Source organism: Rhododendron vialii, chromosome 4a, assembly GCF_030253575.1.
Source record: "Rhododendron vialii isolate Sample 1 chromosome 4a, ASM3025357v1".
In the NCBI taxonomy this organism is placed as follows: domain Eukaryota; kingdom Viridiplantae; phylum Streptophyta; class Magnoliopsida; order Ericales; family Ericaceae; genus Rhododendron; species Rhododendron vialii.
Genome location: NC_080560.1, coordinates 43,974,144 through 43,997,971, shown reverse-complemented (window position 1 = coordinate 43,997,971; position 23,828 = coordinate 43,974,144). Strand labels below are relative to the sequence as shown.

Sequence of the window (23,828 nt, the reverse complement as noted above, 5' to 3'; positions counted from 1 at the left end):
TTAAGTTTCTGAATTAGTCTACCAAATTATCTATAAAGTGACACATGTCTTAATACCGAAACGGACATTATCGGCAGTCACTCAGATGCATTGCTTTGAAAATAACACCAACAGATGTCTCTAAAATCACCGTTGATTGGGTCCGAGAACATAGTTATAAAGAACCATCCCTCAATAGCCACTCTCTACACGCTGAGCTACTTAAATGGTTTGTCTCTTTTCACTCAAGCTAAGGTCATGAATCATGGCGGATCAAAAAAAAAAAGGTCATGAATCATGCAATAAGGGGACTTTGCATTGATTCTAGAGGTGGAACCCATCTTTCGTGTTCCTTTTGCTTTTACTTCTCTACCTTCAAACAGTTCATTTGCTGAGACAAGCGGACTTGTTGTCGGACCGCTTTTCCACCATCTCTCATAAAACCAATTGGTGGTAGGGAGGGTTTCAATTAAGTCTTTTATGGCATTTGACATCGCACCCACAAGTTTGTTTTTAGAGCGGTCGCAGGGAGTGGTATTGTTTAACCAAATATATGGAAGCATTCTAGACCCAACAATCCTATTGAAAAATCCCAGCTCGCCTAGGAATATAAATATTTGCTATGTATCGAATTTTTTCAATATCAACCCACAATCAATATATAAACCCAATCAATCACCGGAAGGCAATAAAGATAAGAACACCAAGATATACGTGAAAAACCCTAAACGGGGAAAAATCACGGAAAGGAATCAAACACTATATACATTGTGTAGTTACAAGTAATCTTATCCTACAATTTGAATCCTCGCAATCGAACCTAAGATCTACTTGCTGAATCCACATTCACTACACCCAGTGCTTGACCGCCGTTGCCTTGAATCAGAAAGTGAAGGAGAAGACACTATACGAGATATGGCAAGGAGAAAATACATGTATTAACCTAAACCTTACAGGATAGCTTACCAACAAGTATGTTATTGACAAACATGAATAGTTTTGAAAATATAAATTGTAGATATAAATTCTTTTTTTGTGTGTGTGCACCGCAGAAAGTTAATATGAATAAACCAATCATTGACTAACACATGGCATAGTTGCAAAAATTAAAAAAAAATTAAGGTTGGTGGGGCATTAGGCTAAATAGGAATGCACCAAGGTAGGATTCCCAAATCTCTAGTCTATGATAATGCTGATGGCTTGGAGTCCCCTCATCATTCAAAGAGGGGGAGATTTGGCAAGGAGATTGGAATTAACAAAAGCTATCATTTCGCAAGCATATTCATACACAGCTAGCATCACATCAATAAAAGAGTATTTTCGTTAACCGACACATGGCATCTGAACAAGCGAATAGAGTTTCAAATGTCCTTGTTGAGGACAAAGATGATCAAACCAACTTTGGCAAGCTACAAAGGAGGATACATTTGCTTAATCAAGTTGTTTATCCAGAAAAACAGCATGTTGCGAAAAGAACAAACCATCTGATGAAATGAAACCTTAAAACAATACTAGTAACGAAAAGAGGTTACCAAACAGCATTGATTTCACTCTACTGCATTGAAATGAAACTGGAACCATCTCAGGTACACTCATGCCTTAAAGGAAAACAGCAGCAGTAATGACCTTATAAATAAATTCTCACAACCAGCTGGCAGCTGAATATTCTAGCATCTATACATTCTTCCCTCTTTCATCCTTCCAATACTACTAAAACAAAAAGACAAAACAAAACACAATGTTCTCGCAAATATTTAGAAACCTTCAATACAAGCAAATGTAAAGAAGTACCACACAACTAAAGTCAAGGGCATCTGCAAAAAAATTGTGTGCAATACAAACGAAAACCCAATTCAGTTTCTTGAAGACTCCAGGGTGCCAATGAAGATCTGTGAATCTATCAACAAACAAATCCCACTGACAAGTTTGGCAATAGAGGCAAACGAAAGTAAAATTCACACGACTGGTGTTTCACCAGGAGGTCCAGATCGAGTATTCAACAGAGGCTGCAGAGCTTTAACAACAATGCTCATGTTCGGACGGAAATCAGCTTCATATTGGACACACAAGGCAGCAACAGCAGCCATCTGATTTCAAGCACATGACAATCCACACAAATTAAATGATTAGAAGTAATTTTTGATATTCATCAGACTTAAAATCATTATCCAAAGATGGCTAGTGATCCTTGGGGCATCATATTGTAGCAAAAGTAAGAGACATCACAACTTAAAAGAGAACCTGGAGAAGATAAAACAACAAGGTCATTGAGGATCTACAAATAGATATTACTTTATTTATTAATTAGTAGCAATCTACCATATATAAATCACCTTTGCCACAGCCTTGGGAGGGTAATCTCCTCCCAGTCTAGCATCAACACATTGCTTCACCTTATCTTCGCTGAGTTTTGGTGTTGCCTGTTTGGATGCAGATGTAAAAGGATGAACTTGGATTCAAGAATTACAAAACTAGAGGACCGAAACATCAAAACAAGACAGGAAAACACTCTCTAGATAAAAAGAGAACAAACAACCATGAATAAGTGAGTACCCATGTAACAAGAGACTGTTGTCCACGTGGCAATGTGTGATCAACAGGTTTACGCCCAGTCAAGAGTTCCAAGAGAACAACACCAAAGCTGTAAACATCGCTCTTTGAACTCAGTTGCCCAGTCATTGCATACCTGCCACCCAAATTATAAATCTAAACAATCATGAATGCATCAAGATGCCAGCTCCAAAAGATCTTAAGAGAGGAGGGAGGGAGGGAGATAGAGACAGAATGCAACACAAGCGAGCTAGACATTACATTTTCTTGGTATATAATAATCATCCCCAACTGAATGATTGCCATATTTGTGAGTGAGGGATTTTGAGGTCGGAACTTGCAAAGGATGCCTTTAACATACTTCTTTAGTAGAAACTATACTGTAAATATTGGTTTGCTAACCACGATTCAAAGCATCTATTTGAAACAACACGGTAGCTTACTCTGGAGCATGATAACCAAATGTTCCTAGAACACGAGTGGAATGCAGACGTGCAGCCATGTCAGGGGCTTGATTGGACAGATCAAAATCTGCAACTTTAGCGACATCATCATCAAAAAGTAAGACATTGCTGGACTTGATGTCACGATGAATAATATGAGGCTTTGCCTTTTCATGTAAATATTCAAGCCCTTTTGCAGCTCCAACAGCAATTTTAACCCTTTGTGCCCATGACAAAACTGGACCGGGCTGTGCTCCCTTGACTCCTTTCCGTCCTACATCCACAGAATGAAGACTATTACAATCATGAATCATCACTTAAAAAGGTCAAGTATGATGAGAGAATTCCTCTGGTCTGGTCCTAATCTCAAGAGTTCTGGTGCTTATGTCTCTTGGAAATCTGTTTGTGCTCCTATAGAAGAAGGGGGTTTGCTGTTCAGATGGCTGAAAAATTGGAATAAGGCTTCCACAGCTAGATACTTGTGGGCTGTGTGCAAGGAGGCTGATACCCTTTGGGATGGGTCCATACCTATGTGATCAAGAACCAAGGCGTGTGGTCAGCCAAGATCCCAATTGATGCATCTTGGATGGTTCCAAAAATTACCAAGCCTAGAGATTTAGTGCAGCCTTGAATCACTTATACTATTAGCAATAGAATATACTTTTTTGTGGATTGCTTATTGACATCCAATGGGTGCTCTGTAATCGAAGATTAGGTGCTTGCATTGTGTATAACATGGGCAGATCCTCACATGCTTAGGTGGAGTCTATTATTCATCAAGTCGAATCGACATGGCCAAGACTAAGGGCTAAGAATGCTCCAAATAGGAAAATTGTTGCTAGCACTCCTCCAGAATTCTTACCTAATGTTAATAAGAATGGTTCTTCACAGTGGAATTTAATATTCTGCTCTGCTAAGTTGGCCTGGCAAGCCAAGAACAGTACGCATTCTCCTGTGGCCCTGTCCCTTGGAGTAACTGATATGGTTTCCCCATCATGTCCCAAAATGGGCCTTGATTCATTGGTTAACTTTCCTGGGTCGTTTAACTTCTAAAGACAGGTTGATCACATGGGGTGTGCAAGTGGATCCTAAGTGTACTCTGAGCCAAGTTTGTGGTTAGTCTCATTATTACCTTTTCTTTGAATGTAATAGTCTTCATACTACCCAGGCTGGGCTAGGGCTCATAGAGGATGGAATTCTACATCTCAAATTGTCTTCATACTACCCAGGCTGCTGCTATCTACTGGTTATGGAGGGAGAGAAACTGCACGTCCTTTCAACATATCAATATCTCTTGCAATTCTTTGTTAGGTTTGATTGTAGGGGAGTTAGGGCCTGCATCAGTTATTGGAGACATGATAAACAATGACTGTAATAGGCTAATTGCTAGAGATTGGAGGGTGCCTTTAAGGATTCTTGGTCCTTAAGAGGTATTGTTATTGGTTGTATCTTTCTGCAGGTTAGTTTGCTTAAGGTTGAATGTTGTTTGTTTTCCAGCTTTCCCTGGATGGATTATGGTGTATGCGCTAGTCCCTTTGCTTTGGAATGTTTGCTGAGATGAAAGTTAATTACCTAAAGAAGATCAAAAGTAGCCACCACCCATGGCAGGCGATTTTTAAGATCTGAAATCAATTCTTAGCAGCATTCTTAACGCTGTTAAAAGAATCAAAGATTTGTCATGTTAAAAGGTGAACAGCAATCCACACATACATCGGCACTATATTGGAATAAAGGGGTTGGTTCCTTGAAAGGCTGAAAGACATCGACACTATTTTGGAATAAAGGGGCTAGCTCCCTAAAAGTAAAGTGACTTCAAAACGACTTTCTGGATATTTTGACTGGCTCTGAGGCAATACATATATCAAAATAGCAGCAGCATCTCTCGAAGTAAGAAACTAGCAAAATTAGCTACTCAAAATTTAGTTTTCTACAATCAGTTAATTGCTCAGCTGGAATAGGAATGAAAGTCCAAAGAATTACCATGAAGAATATCGTGAAGAGATCCGTTCGAAGCAAACTCATAGGCAAGGACTCGGAGACCACCATCCAAACAATAACCAAGAAGCTCAACAACATTTTCGTTTTTCAGTCTTGATACCATCGAAACCTGTTAATTCATGAAGCAACGGATCAATCTTAGGTTATTATACAACATATAGAAAATTAACACAATGTGATGAGCCCAACCTGTGCTAAAAATTCTTGGTCTGGCTGCTTACTGGTGTCTAACTTTTTAATGGCAGCAGCCTGTCCACTTTTGAGAAGGCCATAGTAAACTCTTCCATATGAGCCCTCACCGATTAAAGCCTTTGTACCAAAGTTTTCTGTTATTTCCTTCAATTCATCCACTGGGATAGTTGGGACAGCAATAGGTAGGACATCTACAGTTTTTGTGTCCTTTGGGGCAGCTTCAGTAGCATGATATCCCCCATGACCTACATCAACAATTTCTACTCAGTTAAGTGTGGACGGAAATGAGAAGCCTTTAATTACGGAATGAAAAAAAAGGAGAATGACATAACACTAAAAATGCTAACATGTAGCACTATAATTTGTTTGTAAGTATCCAAACTGAATAAAAACTAATAACGAAACTAAAAACACAAGTAAGCCAAGTAGTGACAGTGTTCAAATGAGCCAACATAATCACCCTGAAAATGTTGGTGATACCACCTCAAGTTTGGAAAGCACTGAAATAAAATGGAAAAGACTTAAATGTCTCTGGATTCACACTCGAAGCATGGAATGCAAACTTTGAAATTCCAATTCCTACAACTAAAAGATGTGTCTTTCTCCATATTTGTCCAATAAAGGCCTTCTTTAGCATTTCATATAATGAAAGAGAAACTATTGTAATACGTTTAAATCCTGCAAAGTGATAATAGATAACTAACTACCTGATGCATTATTTCCCGTGAACTGTGCATTGTCAGAAGCCCTATGCATATCATCGTCATCGCAACAGCCGAGGCAGCTCATGATTGATTTCCTCAAGGGAGCAAGCTGGATGTCTCAAAAAAAAACTTCAGCATGCAAGATAACAGATAGATCTTGATCTTTGGAAAAAAATAAGAAAACTCTCACAGGACCAGAAGCAAACTAAGAGAATTTAAAGGAAAGAAAAACAAGGCAAGCAATCTCATCACAAAACACACTGTTAGTGTTAGAGCATTCTGAACATCTAATTGAATATACTCCATCGTCACTACACATTCGAAAATATAGCACCAAAACAGCACATGCTAAGGTAACCATTCCTACGCGTATAGGTAACCACTAAGCATATGGTCCATATGTTTGCACTCAGACAGGGAGACAAAACTTTTGCCCTCAGATATGTGACTTCAATTGAAAGAGGGGGGTAAATATGGCTAAGACTCAAAGGCAACTTCGTACTCAAACTGCTTATATGCGTTTTGTAGTTACCCAAGTCTTCTGTATTGTTTGTTGATTTTGTGAAAGGAGAGGGTAACAACTTACAGTAATGTGCCATAGCCTAATATCAGCAACCAATGCAGATGGCCCAAAATTAAACCTTGTCCAACGTCATAATCCCTTTGAATCTACAATTTAAGTTCGATCGTATTGACCATTTTCCTCAGAGTGACAGTTTTGACCAGTATTCCAGCGGGAGCAGCACCGGTGTGTATTCCTTCCCTCAAACGTTGGTACTTCATTTCGTTTTCTTAAGAGTTCAAAAGAACAAAAGGCTGAAATGTAAAGCAGGTTTATATGGTGAAAATGGTTGATACTCTAAAGCATCCAACTCAACACCTATTCTTATTGGCAATGACTATAGAGGCCGCCAAGGCCTGTATTCTAGTTTGTGAGTATTATCTTACAAATGGGACAAGCTTTTAACGCTCCTGCTTTTGCCACTCCTGAGTCGAACATGGACGAATGGATCCCGGACCACCATAAGGATTTCAATTAAACAAAAGTGCACTATTGCACTTTTGTCAAAAACAAGGGGAATCAATCACAAACGAAATGGAAAGTCATGTCCGAATCCTAGCTCTGGTACCATGCTAAGCATCCAACTCAAATCCAATTGGCAATGAGTGCAAAGGCCATCACAGTATCACACTCTTGTGTTGACGTTTTAGGAGTTGTATTTAACTGATGTGATAGCCTCTCATATAGACTACAAAACTTCATTTCATGGGTAATATCATGAAATTGGAGAAGCTAAAGCTTAAGTTGGCCCATCACACATTTTCTCTGCTTTCACGGCTTCCATCATTCGAAGGCTACTTATTTATGAAATTATGAGAGAGCACCAATTAAAAGGCTTGGAAGATCTAAAAATACGTAGGAGGTGCTGAAAAACTAAGTCGATCAATAGATCATGCCATAATTCACTTTGCTAAATATCCTTAACTAGAAAAGACTCTCGTGAGGAGATTCCAACAAATCAGTTATAAAGGTCAATTGTTGAAAGAACAAAATTTTCTACAACATCACGTGAATGCAATTAGTGACCAATAAATTCCTCTATCTACTCGAATAAACTTCACCCACTTCAGATCAAAACCAACCAATCAAAACCCAGAGAAATACCCAAGAGAGAAGAAAAATCAACATCAGAAATCACACCCAAAACATCTAAACAATAAGAGGCATTCGGCAATCAACAGAACATACTGGAGCTGCAAATTAACGAAGACCCAGATTGTGAAAGCATAGTCAACTGATTAGATTGAAGGGTCTGAAGAAGAATAAATAGCCTGACCTGGATTTTGGAAGGCAGAAGAGAAATGACCCTTTTTTCTTGTCTATTTGATTAAGCGTGTGGATTGCTTGTTGATCAGCCGGCTGCTCGTATGTCGGTGTTGTTTCTTTCAACTTGCACTGTAGGTTACACCAAGTAGTAATACTGTGATATTACTCCACCAAAGACGAAAGCTTTAGTAGATCCAAACAAAGCCAAAATGAGTGCCGCGGATTGCCGTAGCGGGAAACAGTTAGAAAAGGAATTCTTAAGGTTGCCCCAGATGCCCCTTCTTTGCTTGGCTCCTCTCCTACAGAATTTTATTAATTTTCTTTAAGCAAAGGTGTCTGTGATTTTGGCTCTCTGTGGGTTTGAAAGTAAATTACTGCAAGGGAAAATGATGGTCAATCAAGTATTTTTGATAATTAATACTCGTTGATATTTTCAGCATTAATAAATATTTTCAGTATGTGTTTGACGGGTATTAATTATCAAAATACGTTCTGAACCGTCATTTTTCCCTTACGGTAATTATTTTGAAATACAGGTGATACTTTTCAGCAGGTAGTGAATTTATCTTTATCATTTGTCTCGTAAAAATGAATCGGAAAAGTACACAAGATCAAGATGGACAAGAGTTTAAATAAAGTGCTTTAAAACGAAATATAGGACACTGAAATTTCCTTTTTCAATTTTTTTAGTCTTCAATGATTTTTTTTTTTTTTTCAAAAATTTTGAAGTTTTAATATTCTACTCGTCAAGACGCTTAATTGATCTACATAAAAATTCTGAAAAAAATACTAAATGACCGTGACAATAACTTTACTCAAATAGTCTTTAAATCCTCACCTAATAAGGTTCGAGCGCGTAATTTATATGGAAATTATAAGTTGTAATCAACTCGAGCAAATTAGTTGGCCTTTTTACTTGGAAATTTTCCTAATCCTTGGTCTTCAATCGGAAATTTCCCAGCAAGTGGGATTTGCCATTTGTTTAATTTAAATTGGAAATCGCCTTTCAATGTAACGTGTTGGAGAGAGATAGTACTACTGTACTAAGCTGACGTGTTATGAATTACTAAGGCATTTCTTATCTCTATATGTCAAAGGAATTAGGTGCAACAAGACGGCCTAAAATCATTCCTTTTTGTTCTTTCAATTCCTTTTCGTTGGGGTTCAAGTTCGGATTCAGGTTCGGATGTTGTTCGTTGAAAGAAGTCATAAACTAGGAAATTAAAGAGAATAGAGAGCCATTGTTTTCCTGGTATATTCAGACTTAACTTACATATATCATGAATTATTCATTTTTGTTTTTTATTTTTTTATTTTATCAAAGAGAACTTGACAAGACCGTTGGCGATAGGCAGAGTCATCAAGACAATCCATCCTCACGTTTCGAAACTTGAGGTATCAAAAATAAAAATAAAAAACCAAACTTATTTAGTAAAGTTAGCTGCATACTGTTATCATATTCATTTTGTAGTGCATGCATTCTCATATTTATTATACTTTTTTATTTCAATGTAGATAAGAAGTAACATCAAGAATTATTGAAAGGGTAGTTTCTTTTGTTTTTGTTTTTCACAGAAATATTGCTTTTCGGCTTCACGGTCCTAAAGGGAACGAAAATCCCAAATGAGGTTTTCCTTGAAGAAAAAAAAATGTGAAAAGATGACAGACAATCGCAGCTGGCTGCGGGCGGGGGGGGGGGGGTTTATGTTTTCTTTTCTTTTATTTTCTTTGTTTATATAGTACTACATCTATATGTTTATTTGCTGGAACTGTGCTGGCTTGTGGAATTATCCCATCTGGCTATATTGTCTCATTGATTAGTCCCATGTTACTACTGTTAAAAACCTTTCTTTGAAACCTTTTAGTTATTAGTATTACTACTAGTATTAGATATTAATTGCACAATTAACACTTCCTTTTTTCTCTCCCAGTATCATTAAACTATATACTACTATGACACATTAAGGCCCCATTCTGCAACGCTAAGTACTTATTTTTTAAGAAGACAAGCTCAAAAATGATGGATTTATTGAAATCTAAAAATATGCAATATGGATCTTATTTGAAATATCTCATTGAGATCTTTAATATGGTGAAAAAAAATTAAAAAATTATATTTTTTTTACATTATTTTTGAGTTTGAAAATGTGAAATAAATATTTATTTTTTAAGAAGGTGTTCTGGAACGGGCTCGAAGGGAACCAAAGGGGATTGTTGAAAAAGAAAAAGGTATATCTATCGTAACAACTACTATAAATTTTACTAGTGCATGTATATGTGTATGTGTCATGATTTTAGAATTTTAATTTATTGTTGTTATATTTGATCGATCATTCTGAAAACCTCCTCAATTCATGTAAACTGATATTGTCGGACTGTAATCAACTGCTTTTAGAGTGCTTCGGAATAAGAGCTATAATATGATTCCGAAGTACCGGAAAAAAAAAAAAAGAATAAGCTTCAAGAACAAGCGGTATTTCACAAGAATTCTTTATTACCGAGACAATGAATCTAGGCTCCGTTTGTTTAGATGTAAAATATTTTTCGGTAAAATGTTTTATCTATTTTTCGGTGTTTGGTTGTGTAAAAGATGAGGAAAATATTTTACATGTAAAATATTTTCCATCAATTGGATGTAAATAATTTACCCTTAAATCTTCCGTAAGTTATTTTCTGAAATGAACCTACTGCCTTCTACTGCAATCCTCATTGCTCAGTTTCCTCGATCGTCAGTCCTGATCCACATTCAATTCCAATAATCTCATATCTCTCCACCGTTTAAGCCTCCTTTCTCTCTTTACACTATTTTGTTGATTTCTGAAAATATTTTCAAGTGCCAACTAAACACCGAAAAATAAAATTTTAAAGTTTATTTTCTAAAAAAATATTTTACATTGTAAAACATTTTACATCGAAACAAACGGAGCCCTAGTGTAGACAAGAGAACCAACCATTTAAACCAACAAGAAGCCAACCAAACAGCCCATTGTCAATGTTCACTACGGAAAAGCTTTTGGGCCGATCGAGAGATCGACAAAAGACAAGCTAGCCCACAGATTTTTTGGTGGAGTAATTAATTTGTCTACTAAAGGTGGCCTGGGGCCTAATCCGAAAGAGAGGCCTCGGGCTTGATGATGGCATTGTATGCTAACCCACCAGTTGGGGAGCCTAAAGTTGCCTCCTAGGTTAGTCGGTAGAGCACGTAATATGATTTAATTGGCCCCCGCTCATTTGCACAGAAAGAACGAGAAAAACAAATTTTTTGTAATTTTTGTGTGTTTTTTTTTTTGAAGAGGTAATTTTTGTGTGTTCAGTTATTAAGAAAGCTGTAGGACACATATAGGAAAATAAAATTCATTTTCCTTTACTTTTCCTCACTTCTTTTTTTCTAGAAACTAATTTCCCACAATTGAACAGAGCCTTGGTAAAGGTTAAAGAGATTAAATTCTTTCCATCGGTGGTGGAAATAGTTGGTTTTCCACTGCCGCCCACTGTGAACCCCACTGTGCATATGTTGTTATAATCCTAACGGTTCATCTTGTAGGGTCCACATTATAATATATTCACTCTAAAAATCAGTTTGATTGGATATCGATAGATCTATCAAAAGTTAAATTTTAGTTTATAAAATGGATGGTCTTATCTTGGCAAGTTAAATTGTCTATAACCATCTGCTTTATATAACCAAAATATAAATTTTGATTACACCTATCGATGTCCGGTGAAGCAATTTTTTTGAACGAGAATACTACTTTGCGGGCCTTACAAGTTAAACGATTCAGATCACCAGTTAACGTACTGTGGGGCCTAAAATGATGGTGGATGGAATTTAATTCTCAAGGTCTTTTTTTCTAAAAAAAAATACTCCTAATGTCGTAAGCCAAAACCATCATGTCAATCCCCTGGTGTTACCACAGTGAAATCTCTTTCTCCCATGAATGTAGGTGCGTATTGAGACTGAATCACATAAACGTTGACGTTTCTCTTTTCTTTTTTTGGTCTTTGTATATGTTGTCTTGTACGTGTGTGCTTGTGTATTTTCAACAACATTGACCTGATCCATGCATGAGAGATGACTTCAACAGATTTCATGGATCTGCTTTTCAATGTCCACAGCTTAATTAATTACAATTAATAGAACTTAAAGTTTCCGAGTATTTCACATCGTTCTCCAAATTTTTTCTACCTTCGATCATTTTTCTTCCATAGTTGCTAGCTGGTTGTCCTCTATATATTCCCATCATTGCAAGACTCCGTATATTTATCAAATTTCGGGTCATTTTCCCCAACTTTTTGGTTATTTATGAATGGACTGGTACTGGTAATCTCTCTCTCTCTCTCTCTCTCTCTCTCTCTCAACATTCTGACTAGATCGAAGTGCCTACACAGATTCTTCAACTAAAACAAAGAATTCCTCGGTCTCATGATCAAAGGAGTAATATATATAGGGGTTAACTAGCTAGGGTCAATGTGACAAGTAAAAGAAGCTGATGGATGGCGCGCAAGAGGCCCAGAATAATGGTATGATTATATATGAAGATAAACAAGATGCGTATCCATTTACTTGTGCATTTTAAATATATATATATATAAACAATATATAGATCAGGCTAGTATAAATTAAGGCACTTTTACCTAGAAATCAAGAAAAAGTAGTCATCCATGGCATCAGCAGCCAGTAAAAGTAAAAGTGGAGAAAATATTCTTCAAAATCACTAGGAAAAAGAAACTTGGCCTCAAATTTGATAGCTTCTTTTATGTCTACCAGTAAGCTAACTCTAATGTATACAAATACAACCTTCCCGCTTTAAATGTCCCTTAAGGAAATTCGTGCAATTTCAAACCCCAAAAATACATATTTTTCATTTGAAAATGTAAGAATTCCAGCATGGGACATTTAAAATGAGATGAAGAGAGTAGTATATATGGAGAGAGAGAGAGAGAAAAGGCACTCCAATTTTTTATAACAACACTCTGTTATTTATCCTTTAGTATTCATAATACACTTAGTATAATCATCAGAGACCAAGTTTTGAAGTATGATTATAAAAATATGGAGTATCAAAATTATTTTATCATATATATGTATATATATGTATGTATATATATACACAGTTGTTTTGCAATGGGTGAATTTATTAGAAGCTTCCCTAATTTATCCAGCATACCCTGTATATATGTAAGTTGACTCTTTCTCGGTCAACAAATAAATGAGTAGTTGAGAAAAGAAATCATGAGTACCTCTCCCATATGGTTCATGCCCAGTAACAACCTAGCTTACCAGCTGGCTATATATATATATATAGAGGAGTGCTTATCTTCATTCAGTCAGCATTAATTAATTATTATATCGACCACGACATATAGCTAGCCCCACTAGAATTTGAATAAAAAGAAAAAAAGAAAAACTTAATTTCCATAAGCTAGCATTGAGGTTATAAATTAATAATTATTTTATATAATTAGAAGAAGAATGTAATTTGCTAGGTACGTACGTACCACACTCAATTGAGCAGTTAGTTAATTTAATAATAACAAAAGTGTTACAAATACAATCTCTCAAATACATATGGAATCCACACATACTAGTGCGCGTGGATGAGAAGTCGTATTTAGATTATTGTGTTCCTAACATTTTATGATAATTTAAGTCTATAATTTAATTATCTGTTGTGATACGATAAACATGAAAGGTACGTGATTCACATGCATGCATGATACAACCAAGTCGATCTATCTCTTGGGTGAAGAATAAACTTCAACCATGCATGCAGATCAACGTTGAAAGATTTCCACAAAAACGTACATACCTTCTTGTTTGATAGAAACTAGTATATGCATATATCGGTATATCCGTATATATGTATATTTATTTTTATATATTTATGAGAGAGAGAGAGAGAGAGAGAGAGAGAGAAAAGAGGCACAAATTAAAGGGAGGTAGAGAGATTTTGTTTTATTTTTTTAATCGGAAATTATGTTTTATTCATCATGTTACCGGTAGGTAAAGCTGAAGTGTCTAATCATGCATACACAACCAAACCAAACCAAGACATGTTCGATGTTAATACAGTTACGCTAATATCAAGATCGGTACGTGTACACATTAAATTTGAATTATTTAAGCACTCTTTAGTTATCTTTAATCTAGGTAGTTGGTTGATCAATCGTTCCAAAACAAAATGGCTGGCCAAAGCCATAAAAGGCAAGTTACTCGGTACGTAACCAACCAAATTATGAAAGCAAATTACAAAAGTGTAATTGCCTCAACGCATCGGGAGATGCATGCATGCTTTGTGTGTTTCATTCTAAAACCTTTTTTTTGGGGGACTAACCCGGAACAAAGGTAACGACGTGCGAAAAGCTAGCAACAAAAGAGGTCCTGGAAGGAAGGTTGAACGTTTCTTGTAACGTTTATTGTAACAATTAAAATGTCATGCCAATATTTGTTCCTGTAAAAATAATTTAGAAGATGTCGGAATTTTATTAGGGAGCATATGGTATCAATCACCCCTCTTTTTTAGGGGAGAGATATTGTATCTCTTTATAACATTAATAACTCAATGACATAACATTAACTAACAAAAAATCGGGTAATTAACAAAAATTACAAAATAGCGTAACATTTTCAAACCGCAATATATATGACATAACATTTATCAATGAAAACAAGGCATAAAAATTTTCACCATATCATGCATAACATCATAATTATTACAGTAACATTTTTCAAAATCACTTTTCATGATGCAGTAGTATCTCTCATCATAACATGAATCACTCAATGATATAACATTTGCCTTGAGAAGGCTTTAAAATGTTACGATTGGGGGGACAGGACATGCACCACGAGAGGAGCTAGGTTACTTTCAGATTTTTCCAGTTATTATCATTACTACCATACTACGTACCATGATTAGTTCCACATAATGATCGATCGATTACAGATATTTATAAGCAAATTAAATTAGATAAGATATGTCTGGTGTTGGGTAAGATACTTTCCCATACACTTTGATGGGATGGATATGGGTCGCTCTCACAAGGAGTAAAATCAAAATGCATGGATCGATGGAGTAAAATTCATTGAGTCAGGTTCACTTTCTTTTAAAACATTCTTTTTTAAAAAGAAGGTAATTTCAAGTTTAAAAATCATACATTTATACAAATAATTTTTATACAAATATAGATCTTATTTGATAGATTTCATTGAAGTCTTTTAAACGGTGCAAAAAAAAATTAAAAAATTATTTTTCATTTTCGTTATATTTGAGTTTGAAATTATCTTCTTTTTGAAAAAGAAAGTTTAGAAAGAAAGCAGAACAGGCCTCATTCTGATTCCCACAAAAATCTAGAAAAATATCCATAAATTTTTGAATATTATTTTATAGGGCCCTGTAAAAAATCAGCTTTAACAGACATCGGTTAGTATTACTTTGGGATTAATAGGGGTGAAATGAGCAGTTTCGCCATATGAATCCATAAATAATACTTACCGATATCCGTTGGAGCTGATTTTTTACAAGGCCCCATAAAATAATATTCAAAAATTTATGGATATTTTTTTAGATTTTTATGGGACTCGGAATGGGACCAAACGCGTTTTTCCTTGTGTGATTCCCTGCAAACCTTCCCTGCCATTAGAATTTCCGTAAAATTAAATCTAATTGCCCTATCTGCGTTTTACTATTTGTTTCAGAAGAAAAGAAATACTAGCTAAGATATATATTCATGATGATGAGCTCTTATTTGGTTGCGTACAGGATGTACATACCTCCTTAAATAGTTTTGAATACATGATATTCCCTCCGTTCCAATTTGTTTGTCTTCTTTTTGAGTTTTTGAGAGTGTTTGACTTCTAAATTTTTTTTTTTATAATTTTCAATTCATAATGTTTTTAATATGCAATATAGATCTTGTTTCGTAGATCTCAATTAGTTTTTATTATACAAAATCATAAAAACCATTATAAAATGTAAGATATAAGTATATTTTTGTAAGACACAAATTTCGACAATTGAACAAACAAATTGAGACGAAAGGAGTATTTTATAGTACGAAATATGCAAACTTATAAAATATTTTTATTTTAAAACTGACAACCAAACAAGTGTTTTTAAAAAGTTCATGATGCATGTTTGTTTAGAAATTTGTAGCAGCAAGACCAAATTTGATCATGGCGTACAAAATTTTATGAATTCTGAGCATCTTACCCAGATCGATGCAAGGAAAAAAAGGTTTTCCTCGGCAAAAATCACAAAAGTCCCCGTAAACGATAAATCTATCCACAAAGACAATCTATGCACAGATTTTGTTGTGGGGTCCACCACGGGTCCCACACAAATGATCCGAGCCGTTCATTAAATGTAAAATATTTTTTCAAGGGTTCTCGTAAAAAATCAGCACAATTCAATACCTATAGGTGCTTGATCCAATTATCAAACTTTTCATCACTCATAAATCTGAATGAAAATTTAGATGATTGGATCATGCATTTATAAGTACTAGATTGAGCTAATTTTTTACGGAAATTCTTGAAAAAATATTTTACATTTAATGAACGACTCAAATCATTTGTGTAGGACCCGTGATAGCTCCCACAACAAAAATCTGTGCACAGTCTATGCACAAATATATGTGTGGTTAGCAGGGTTCCCCGGTAAAAGCCTTTCCCGGCATTTTCCAGAAACCCGGCCGTCGTATCATTGTTGGGAAAAGTCCCGGCCTTTTTTCCGGCGAAGTCCGACGTTTGATAAACTCCACCCCAGGAAAGGGCTACCAGCAGCAGGAGACTGACAGGTGTTCATTTTTGGCGTTTGGAAAAATTAAGGGCGTCTTTTAAATGCCGAGATTGCTAGTAATTCTCTTATATTCATACCATACAAATTTTTTTGAATTCATGATTATATCCAAATGTTATGAGTTGCTATACAAAAGTCTTGAATTCAAGACTGAACTTACGATTTACAATTCTTATACAAAACGTTATGAATTTGAAGCGATTTAGAGAGTGCTTATCAATTATTCGTACACACGAAGCCGAGGTTCTCTGTACCCAGAAACCTTCTATTTCTCTAGATCGTTGGATCGCATAAAATTTTTACAAAACAAAATAACTCTCACATGCAATCCAATGGTATGAGGTTTATCCGTTCAGAGGATCGATCTCCCGTGTGTGCACACTCACAACGTTATGGGTTTGTATCGTAGCATTTCCATTAGAAAAGCATAAAAACTGGAGTTGGTCCTAAGATTGAAAACTTTCCTATCAGTCTACGCGGAGTTGACTACTAAAAAAATGGAGGCCAGGAGTATTTTTTACTGGATTGATAAGACTACTACTACTACAATATACTTGCGCAGTAAGAAAATTAAAATACTCTATACACTACTAGTACAGTAGTATATTCTCATTTTGCTCGTTTTAATTTCTCTGTCTTCAAGTACTTCCTCATGTAGAGAAAATGTTAGCTAGGGTCCATGAAAACAAAATATGAAAGTGTTCAAAAAAATACAGTATAATGGACGATTCGGATTCACTTGTACCATTCATTACCAGTGAATCCGGACTATCCATTAAACTTTCCTGGACTCTTTCATGTTTTGTTTTTATGGACTCTACGTACCAAATATGTGGAGTATATTAATTTTATAATCACTTGGGTAATCAAACGAAAATTATATAAAATGAATCCAGACTTCAACACAAAGCCTATGGTTCCAACACTAGCAAGCATGTAATGGAAAATAAGGTTCAAATTAATTTCTTCCAACTCAGTTGCTCCAAATAAAAGCCACTATGAAACAAAATGGTGCCTATTTTTAGGACAATATATACCAAGTGATGTCCCAACTAAAACATTGATACAACGCGGGTAACAACCCACTTTTATACTAGTGCTTCGTTTTTTTCTCAATAATAATTAAGACTAATATCAGGGGTGTCAATTTGTCATCACGTACCTTGTGGCTAAAAACAAATAATTAATTCCCGTCGGCGATAGTAATTTGAATCTGATACTTTAAAACATTAGATTAGAAAGGACATAAACGACTTTTCAATTCATATGAAAGACACAACTACTACTTGAAACTTTCCTAAAAAATGCTACCAATCATGTACTGTCCACGTCATTATATTCTATAGGGGTAGAGGTGTTATTGTTAAAGGCCGGCGGGGAATTAGATCTGGTCTTAAAACACAATATTGAACTTCTCTAAAATTTCAATGTATGGATTAAATTTACTCTCGGAACTACCAAGTTTTTTGGGGTTCAAACTCCATTCGCCTAAACGTTTTTTTCTTTTTCGTTTTTATGTTTTGTTTATTTTTTATGAATTTTAGTTAGATTCGCGTCATATTTTTTAAATTAATTATTCATTTCAACGAAAAGAGTCTGTAGAGTAGAAAATTATGACCCAACAAAGAAAAATTAGACAAAAAAACTCACAAGAACGTAACCTCAATATGCTAATTAAAGAATAGTTTACTATTACATTATGATGTCCTAGATGACATCACCGTTATCTTGAGATTTCATTCTCCATTTTTACCAAATTTGTTTTTCTAAATACCAAAGAAAGCCAAGTTAATTCTTGAATATCATCTCACAAAAATCCAAATCATAGCTCTGTCTCTGTCCCTATCATTCTCAACGAATTTCTGTATCAAACTGTTGAATGTTGATCGTAGGAATAAAAGATTTTGGGTAAATTGCTAAAATCGGCCCCCAAAAGTTTCTAAAAATTTCAGATTGCCCCCTTATGTTTGGGGAAATTATAAAATATTCTCTGTCTCATAACAAATTACTCCATTGTTCAATCGTGAGAAGACAATCTATAATTTGCAGAAACCTCGGGGGTGGTTTTGGTAATTTGCCTAAGATTTTTCCTTCAAACTAAAACGACGAGTGCGCATATTTTCATTAGTTGATTATCTGTTGGAAGCTCACTGCGCATATATCTTCGACCAACTAATTTCAATAAGAACAAAAAAAGACAAAAAATAATAATAATAATAATCAGTTCCCTTTTTACGCTTGTTAATATACTCTCACAACTTTTATACACTTTTCGTATAATATTTCGATACACTTTTTGAAACTAAACGTGGACTTTCTTTAGCATTTTCCAAATAAAAAAACAGGGGGAGTACTTGTTCTCGATTTTTTAAATGTTTTGTCCACCGATCTCACAGTTTCCATGTGCAGTACTTGTGGATGCCATTGGATTGTGGATGCCCCATTGTATTGTACTACATGTGATGTAGTGTGGTCCCTTTTTCCCCGGGAAAAACAAAAAACAATTGAAGGATCATAAAAGAAAAAAAAGGAATGATGGAGGGACAGTAATGGAGTTTTTTTTTTTTTTTTATAAATAATCCTAGAGAATAGTAGTGCAAATGAGCCGAGCTTTATCGTCATCTCGGCTTGTCACTCAACCAACCTAAATCTCGAGCTCGGTTTGTTTATACACGAGTTGAGCTTAGTGAATTTACTTAACAAACTTCTTTACACGAGCCGAACCAAATTAATGAGCTGAGTTTTTGCAAGTTAAGCTAAACTTTTGAGTGTTGAACTTGGCTCATTTTGTAAGGGACCCAACACCCTCCAAATCTCTATTTGAGAGAATCAAATTAATCTATTTTATTTGAAAAGTAGATTTAGAGGATTGTACTATTTATCTCAACTCCAACCCAACACTCTATTTCTCAATTCCAACACATATTTGGAGGAGATCCTCTATTTTTTCTTTCATCCTCTATATTTAGAGGATCAAAGTTCATCCTCCCGAATGGAAGAGAGTTTTAGATGATGGATTGAAAAATATTTTTCCTCCAAAATGAAGAAATGGAATATGAGTTGGAGATGCTCTAAGCTAGCTCGATTTTTTTCCAACCCTACCAAAGAGTGATGGAGATTGTACATAGGACAAAACGCTTGGTCCGTCTCATGGAACAAGGGCTATATTGTCCTTTAGCGCCATTTCATCACATGACCGACAAACCGGTTGGTATGGGATCCGCACCCCAGAGTTGAGTTTTGTTTACCCTCCGGCCTCCACTTAAGAGAGTGAACATTATCCTCCATTTTATTGGTTGAAAATGGTGTGAATTCCACCACAAAGTGATGTCATGCTTACCAAAAAGTGTATTGCATGGTAAGCATGGCATCACTTTGTAGTGGGATCCATACCATTTCAACCAATAAGAAGGAGGGTAATGTTCACCTCTTTTAAGGAAGGTGAACAAAATTGCACTCCGCACCTCATATGTACAACTACCCTTTGGATTCCTCTGCATGGCCCGTTTAACGGCCCGATTGGATGCGGCATGAATTTTGAGTATTATTTATGGAAGGTAATACGATAGGAAGGGTATTATTGATGAAGAGTGGGTCCATAATAATATGATTTTTATGGAGGGTGCATAAAAAAAGTAGGAATAATTGGTTTTGTTGATATATTAAAAAAATAGATAAAATAGTAGTCTTTGGTTTGAATGAAGAATAAAACAGGTGATAATGTTAGGGAAGGAGGGAAGGGGGATGAGGACTTGAGAGGGGCCTCATCCGCCCGGATTTAGGGGTGTGCACAGATCGAACGGGTCGGGTTCGGACCGAATCCAACCCGACTGGTCGAATTTTTGATTTTTTGGGCCCCGAAACCGAACCGAAGGAGGGGGAATAACCGTCCGTATAACCGATTTTTTTGGCCGGGTCGGGTTTTTGTCGGGTCGGGTAAGAATAACATCACCCCGAGACCCGAACCGAAAACTAACTTTTTTTCTCCAAAAAATGGACCCGTACCCGACCGAACCACATGTTCGGCCCCGCCCCGAAACCCTTCGGGTCGAATCGGGTCGGTCGGGGCTCGGGTTTTTTGCACACCCTTAACCCGGATTAAATATGGACATATCAAAGGGTGTCCATAAATAATACCCCAGCCCGAATTAAATAGTTTCAATAGTGACCTGGGATGATTAGTTCAGGTGTGATTTTGGTTGCCAAACCAAGGCAAAAACATCCCATCACCTCCTCATCCGAGGGCCGCATTCAATCAGGCCGTTAAGAAACAATTATGCTACTACCACACACAATCATCTAAACACTCATATCAAGCATGAGACTCACACATTCTGTGTCTGGGCCACATGCTTGATGTGAGTGAGTTTGTGCGATTGTGTATGTAATCGTGTGTGGCTATAGAATGTTCAAGGGCTTTGTTTGTGCAACGTATACAAGTATTTGATAAGCTCAGACTGTTTTACGTGCACTTTAGCTAATTTTAGTGACTAATAATTAGGGTGTTTTGACTAAATAAGCCACTTGTTTTTTTTTTTGTTTTTCTTAGAAAAAAATTGCATTTGTTAGTTACGCGTTATTTATTTTTTATAGATTATTGATTCGTTTTGACAAAAGAAATTGAAAAAATAAAAAATTATGGACCAAGCTTAAATTTTTTTGTCTAATTTTTGTCTTTTTAAAAAAAAAATTGGCCCATAATTTTTTACTTTTCTGATTCCTCTCGTCAAGAATAATCAATAATTCACAAAAAATTGATGCAAAACTAATAAGTGTGATTTTCTTGAATAAAGTAAAAAAATTAAACCAAGTAACTTTATTTAGCCAAAGCACCCAACCTCGTATGGACCAACTGCACACAAGAGTGAATGACACTTTAGCTAGTAGACTTGAAACCCAAGACTTACAAAGCTAGGGGACAAATTCTAAGGATGTTCCGTAAAAGTTTTGAGAGATGTTTTTTGGATAAACCAATGGAAATAGATAAATATAGATGAGTAACAAGCAAAGAGAAAATTTAAGGAAATGATAATGTCAAAACTATTTTTGTTGGTGTCAAAATTCTAGTGCACAAAAACTGCAGTGTACAAGACTTTTATGCGCTGGAGTTTTGGCACAGACAAAAATAGTTTTGGCATTATCACTATCCAAAATTTATTAAAAATTGTGCTAAGAGAAGGAAAATGGTTCCGAAAACTCTATGTGTTTTCACCATTTGGCCAAGCCCTTGAAGTTGTGTACATGAATTAGATTACTTTTTTTTGGGTACACATAACATGAATTAGATTACACCAGTTAAGCACCGGTACCCCTTCATACAATTATCTCAATTCACGTGGCTTTATTTAATGATTAGTTGATTATTCACTTCCAATATTTCATAATAATATAAACACAAAAAATGATTAGTGGTTTAAAATTAAGCTTTTCATGAACATGGAATTGTTATCCAATAATAAGCACCTTTTACTCTGATGTAGCCGGTGTTGGTTTCACAAACATCAAAGCAGTTTAATGAATTATACACATTTTATGAATATCAATACATCTTTTTGTGGAGTATTATTCGAAGCCCAATGACTTTTAAGTCAAGGTAGAAGAAAAGGGGTGGTACTAAAGTGAGTAATAAACACAAATTGACAAGGTTATAAAAAAAAGAAATAGAAAAAACACACACACAAAAATTGACAAAGAGAGGCGATCGATGAGGTACTACAATAATGACATATTAAGGGCCCCTTCACGATCGATCCCTGGTATATAGGATAACTATATTTGGAATGCGAAGCCACGGGCACTCTATATTTGAGGGAGTCGGAATAAAAGGGCAACAATTTCTTGTCCTGTTTCACCCAGTTAGGAGTTATTATGTACTCCATCCGTCTCAATTTACTTGTTTCAGTTTTATTCGAACTGGATTAAAAAACTAGTCATATCTTTAAAGTGGTAATGAATTTTATATCCAATATAGATATTGTTTGATAGATCTCGATTTGTTCTATAATTCAATATTTTCAAAATCACCTAAAATATTATAAATTACAAGATATAATTAATTGAAACGTAGCACGACCTCCAAAAAATGACAAGTAAATTGGGACAGAGGGAGTATATAGGAGTACTTTTTTTCCATTCAATATTGTGTATATCACCGGAGGTTAGTAAAGCGTCAGAACATGTACATAAGAGTAGGCAAACTCACCTTTATAGTCATTTTACCTACTCAAAGCCACAAAAACAACTTGCACCAGTCTCTTTAAACACTGAGGTACTTTTCCTTTCCAGAAAATGCTCGGTAAAACTAGAGAGCCACTATTCACAAGTAAACCATTAAAATATCATTCTTCTTCTCTCTCCTCCTTACCACTTCCTCATTCTCTCTCTACCACGGAGTATATTTTATAAGGATAAAGAGGTATAATAAAGAGAATTGGTATGGGGTTGAGAGATATTTGAGTAGGTAAAATAAAAAAAAAAAAGATTATTGAGCAGGTAAAATACCTTTTGTTGGTGTACATAGGTTAAGTCTGCAGGAGATTTTAGAGGCTATCCATAACCCAGAATTCTAAATGTCCACGACTCGAATTCTGGCATCCCACATAAGAAGGAAGTTACCCATTGGTAGGAGGCATGGTTTAGGGGAAGATGGTTTTTCTCTAGTTTGGCCGTGGACTGCACGTCGTGTGTTATTTCCAAACCCATTTCGGCTTCACTTAAATGATTGATTTGTTCATATTAAGTGTTTATTGGATGGATAAATAAACTTACAATGTAAAAAATCAACTTCATCGGAGAGTTACAAATAAGTTCTCAAAAAAAATTACTCATATACAATATTGGCTGAAAACCAAAAATTTAGGAGAGAGATGAGTCTCAAAAACCGGTTTAGGGGCACAAATCGAAAAATAGTAAAATAGTACTAGTAAGAAACAGTAATGTCTAATCGAAAAATAGTCCTTAATCCAGTTTTATCTCTTTCGAATACTACGAATTAATGTCTAAATTTCCGTACCCTGTTATTTTAAATTAAAGACTTGTAAGTATAAGCGTTGAAAATTTGAAAACAATATGGAGTATGGTTTTATATCAAGCTAAAGCTAAGCTACTCCTATATCCTAGTACCAGTTAGTAGAGAGAGAGAGAGAGAGAGAGAGAGAGAGAGAGAGAGAGAGAGAGAGGGACGTGGGGCTATACCCTACAGTTGCGTTCTACGGAGTATATTATACTCCTCGTTTAACGCGTACGTGTATACCATACCAGTTAAAAAATACGTGTAGTATATTCATCTCACTAATGCTGAAGAAATTATCCAGTGTTCCCGGAATAATGAACC

The 23,828-nt window shown here is 35.6% G+C and overlaps 2 protein-coding genes across 4 annotated transcripts in view; one reads left to right on the top strand and one right to left on the bottom strand.

The window, feature by feature from the left end:
* The window catches only part of LOC131323166 (major pollen allergen Ole e 10-like), a 76,887-nt gene that overhangs the window by 35,945 nt on the left and 17,114 nt on the right, over positions 1-23,828 (top strand). The gene's annotated exons all lie outside the window — the stretch shown is intronic.
* On the bottom strand, positions 1,579-8,023 carry LOC131323165 (pto-interacting protein 1). Of its 3 annotated transcripts, none has more exons than XM_058354844.1 (8): positions 7,705-8,023; positions 5,870-5,975; positions 5,160-5,407; positions 4,953-5,079; positions 2,973-3,246; positions 2,533-2,665; positions 2,313-2,399; positions 1,579-2,066 (listed from the first exon to the last, which is right to left on the bottom strand). In XM_058354844.1, the coding sequence occupies exons 2-8, from the start codon at positions 5,949-5,951 to the stop codon at positions 1,935-1,937; spliced, it is 1,083 nt and encodes a 360-aa protein (XP_058210827.1). In that variant the 5' UTR covers positions 5,952-5,975; positions 7,705-8,023; the 3' UTR covers positions 1,579-1,934. The 3 variants fall into 3 exon arrangements, with proteins under 3 accessions (XP_058210827.1, XP_058210828.1, XP_058210829.1); XM_058354845.1 differs by having other exon boundaries at positions 7,617-8,003; XM_058354846.1 differs by having other exon boundaries at positions 7,640-8,003.

Coding starts and splice junctions, on each gene's coding strand:
- LOC131323165 (XM_058354844.1), bottom strand. CDS start 5,951: ATGAGCTGCCTCGGCTGTTGCGATGACGATGATATGCATAGGGCTTCT. Junction 5,080..5,159: donor ACCAAGAATTTTTAGCACAG/GTTGGGCTCATC, acceptor ATGAATTAACAG/GTTTCGATGGTATCAAGACT. Junction 2,400..2,532: donor AACAGTCTCTTGTTACATGG/GTACTCACTTAT, acceptor GCATCCAAACAG/GCAACACCAAAACTCAGCGA.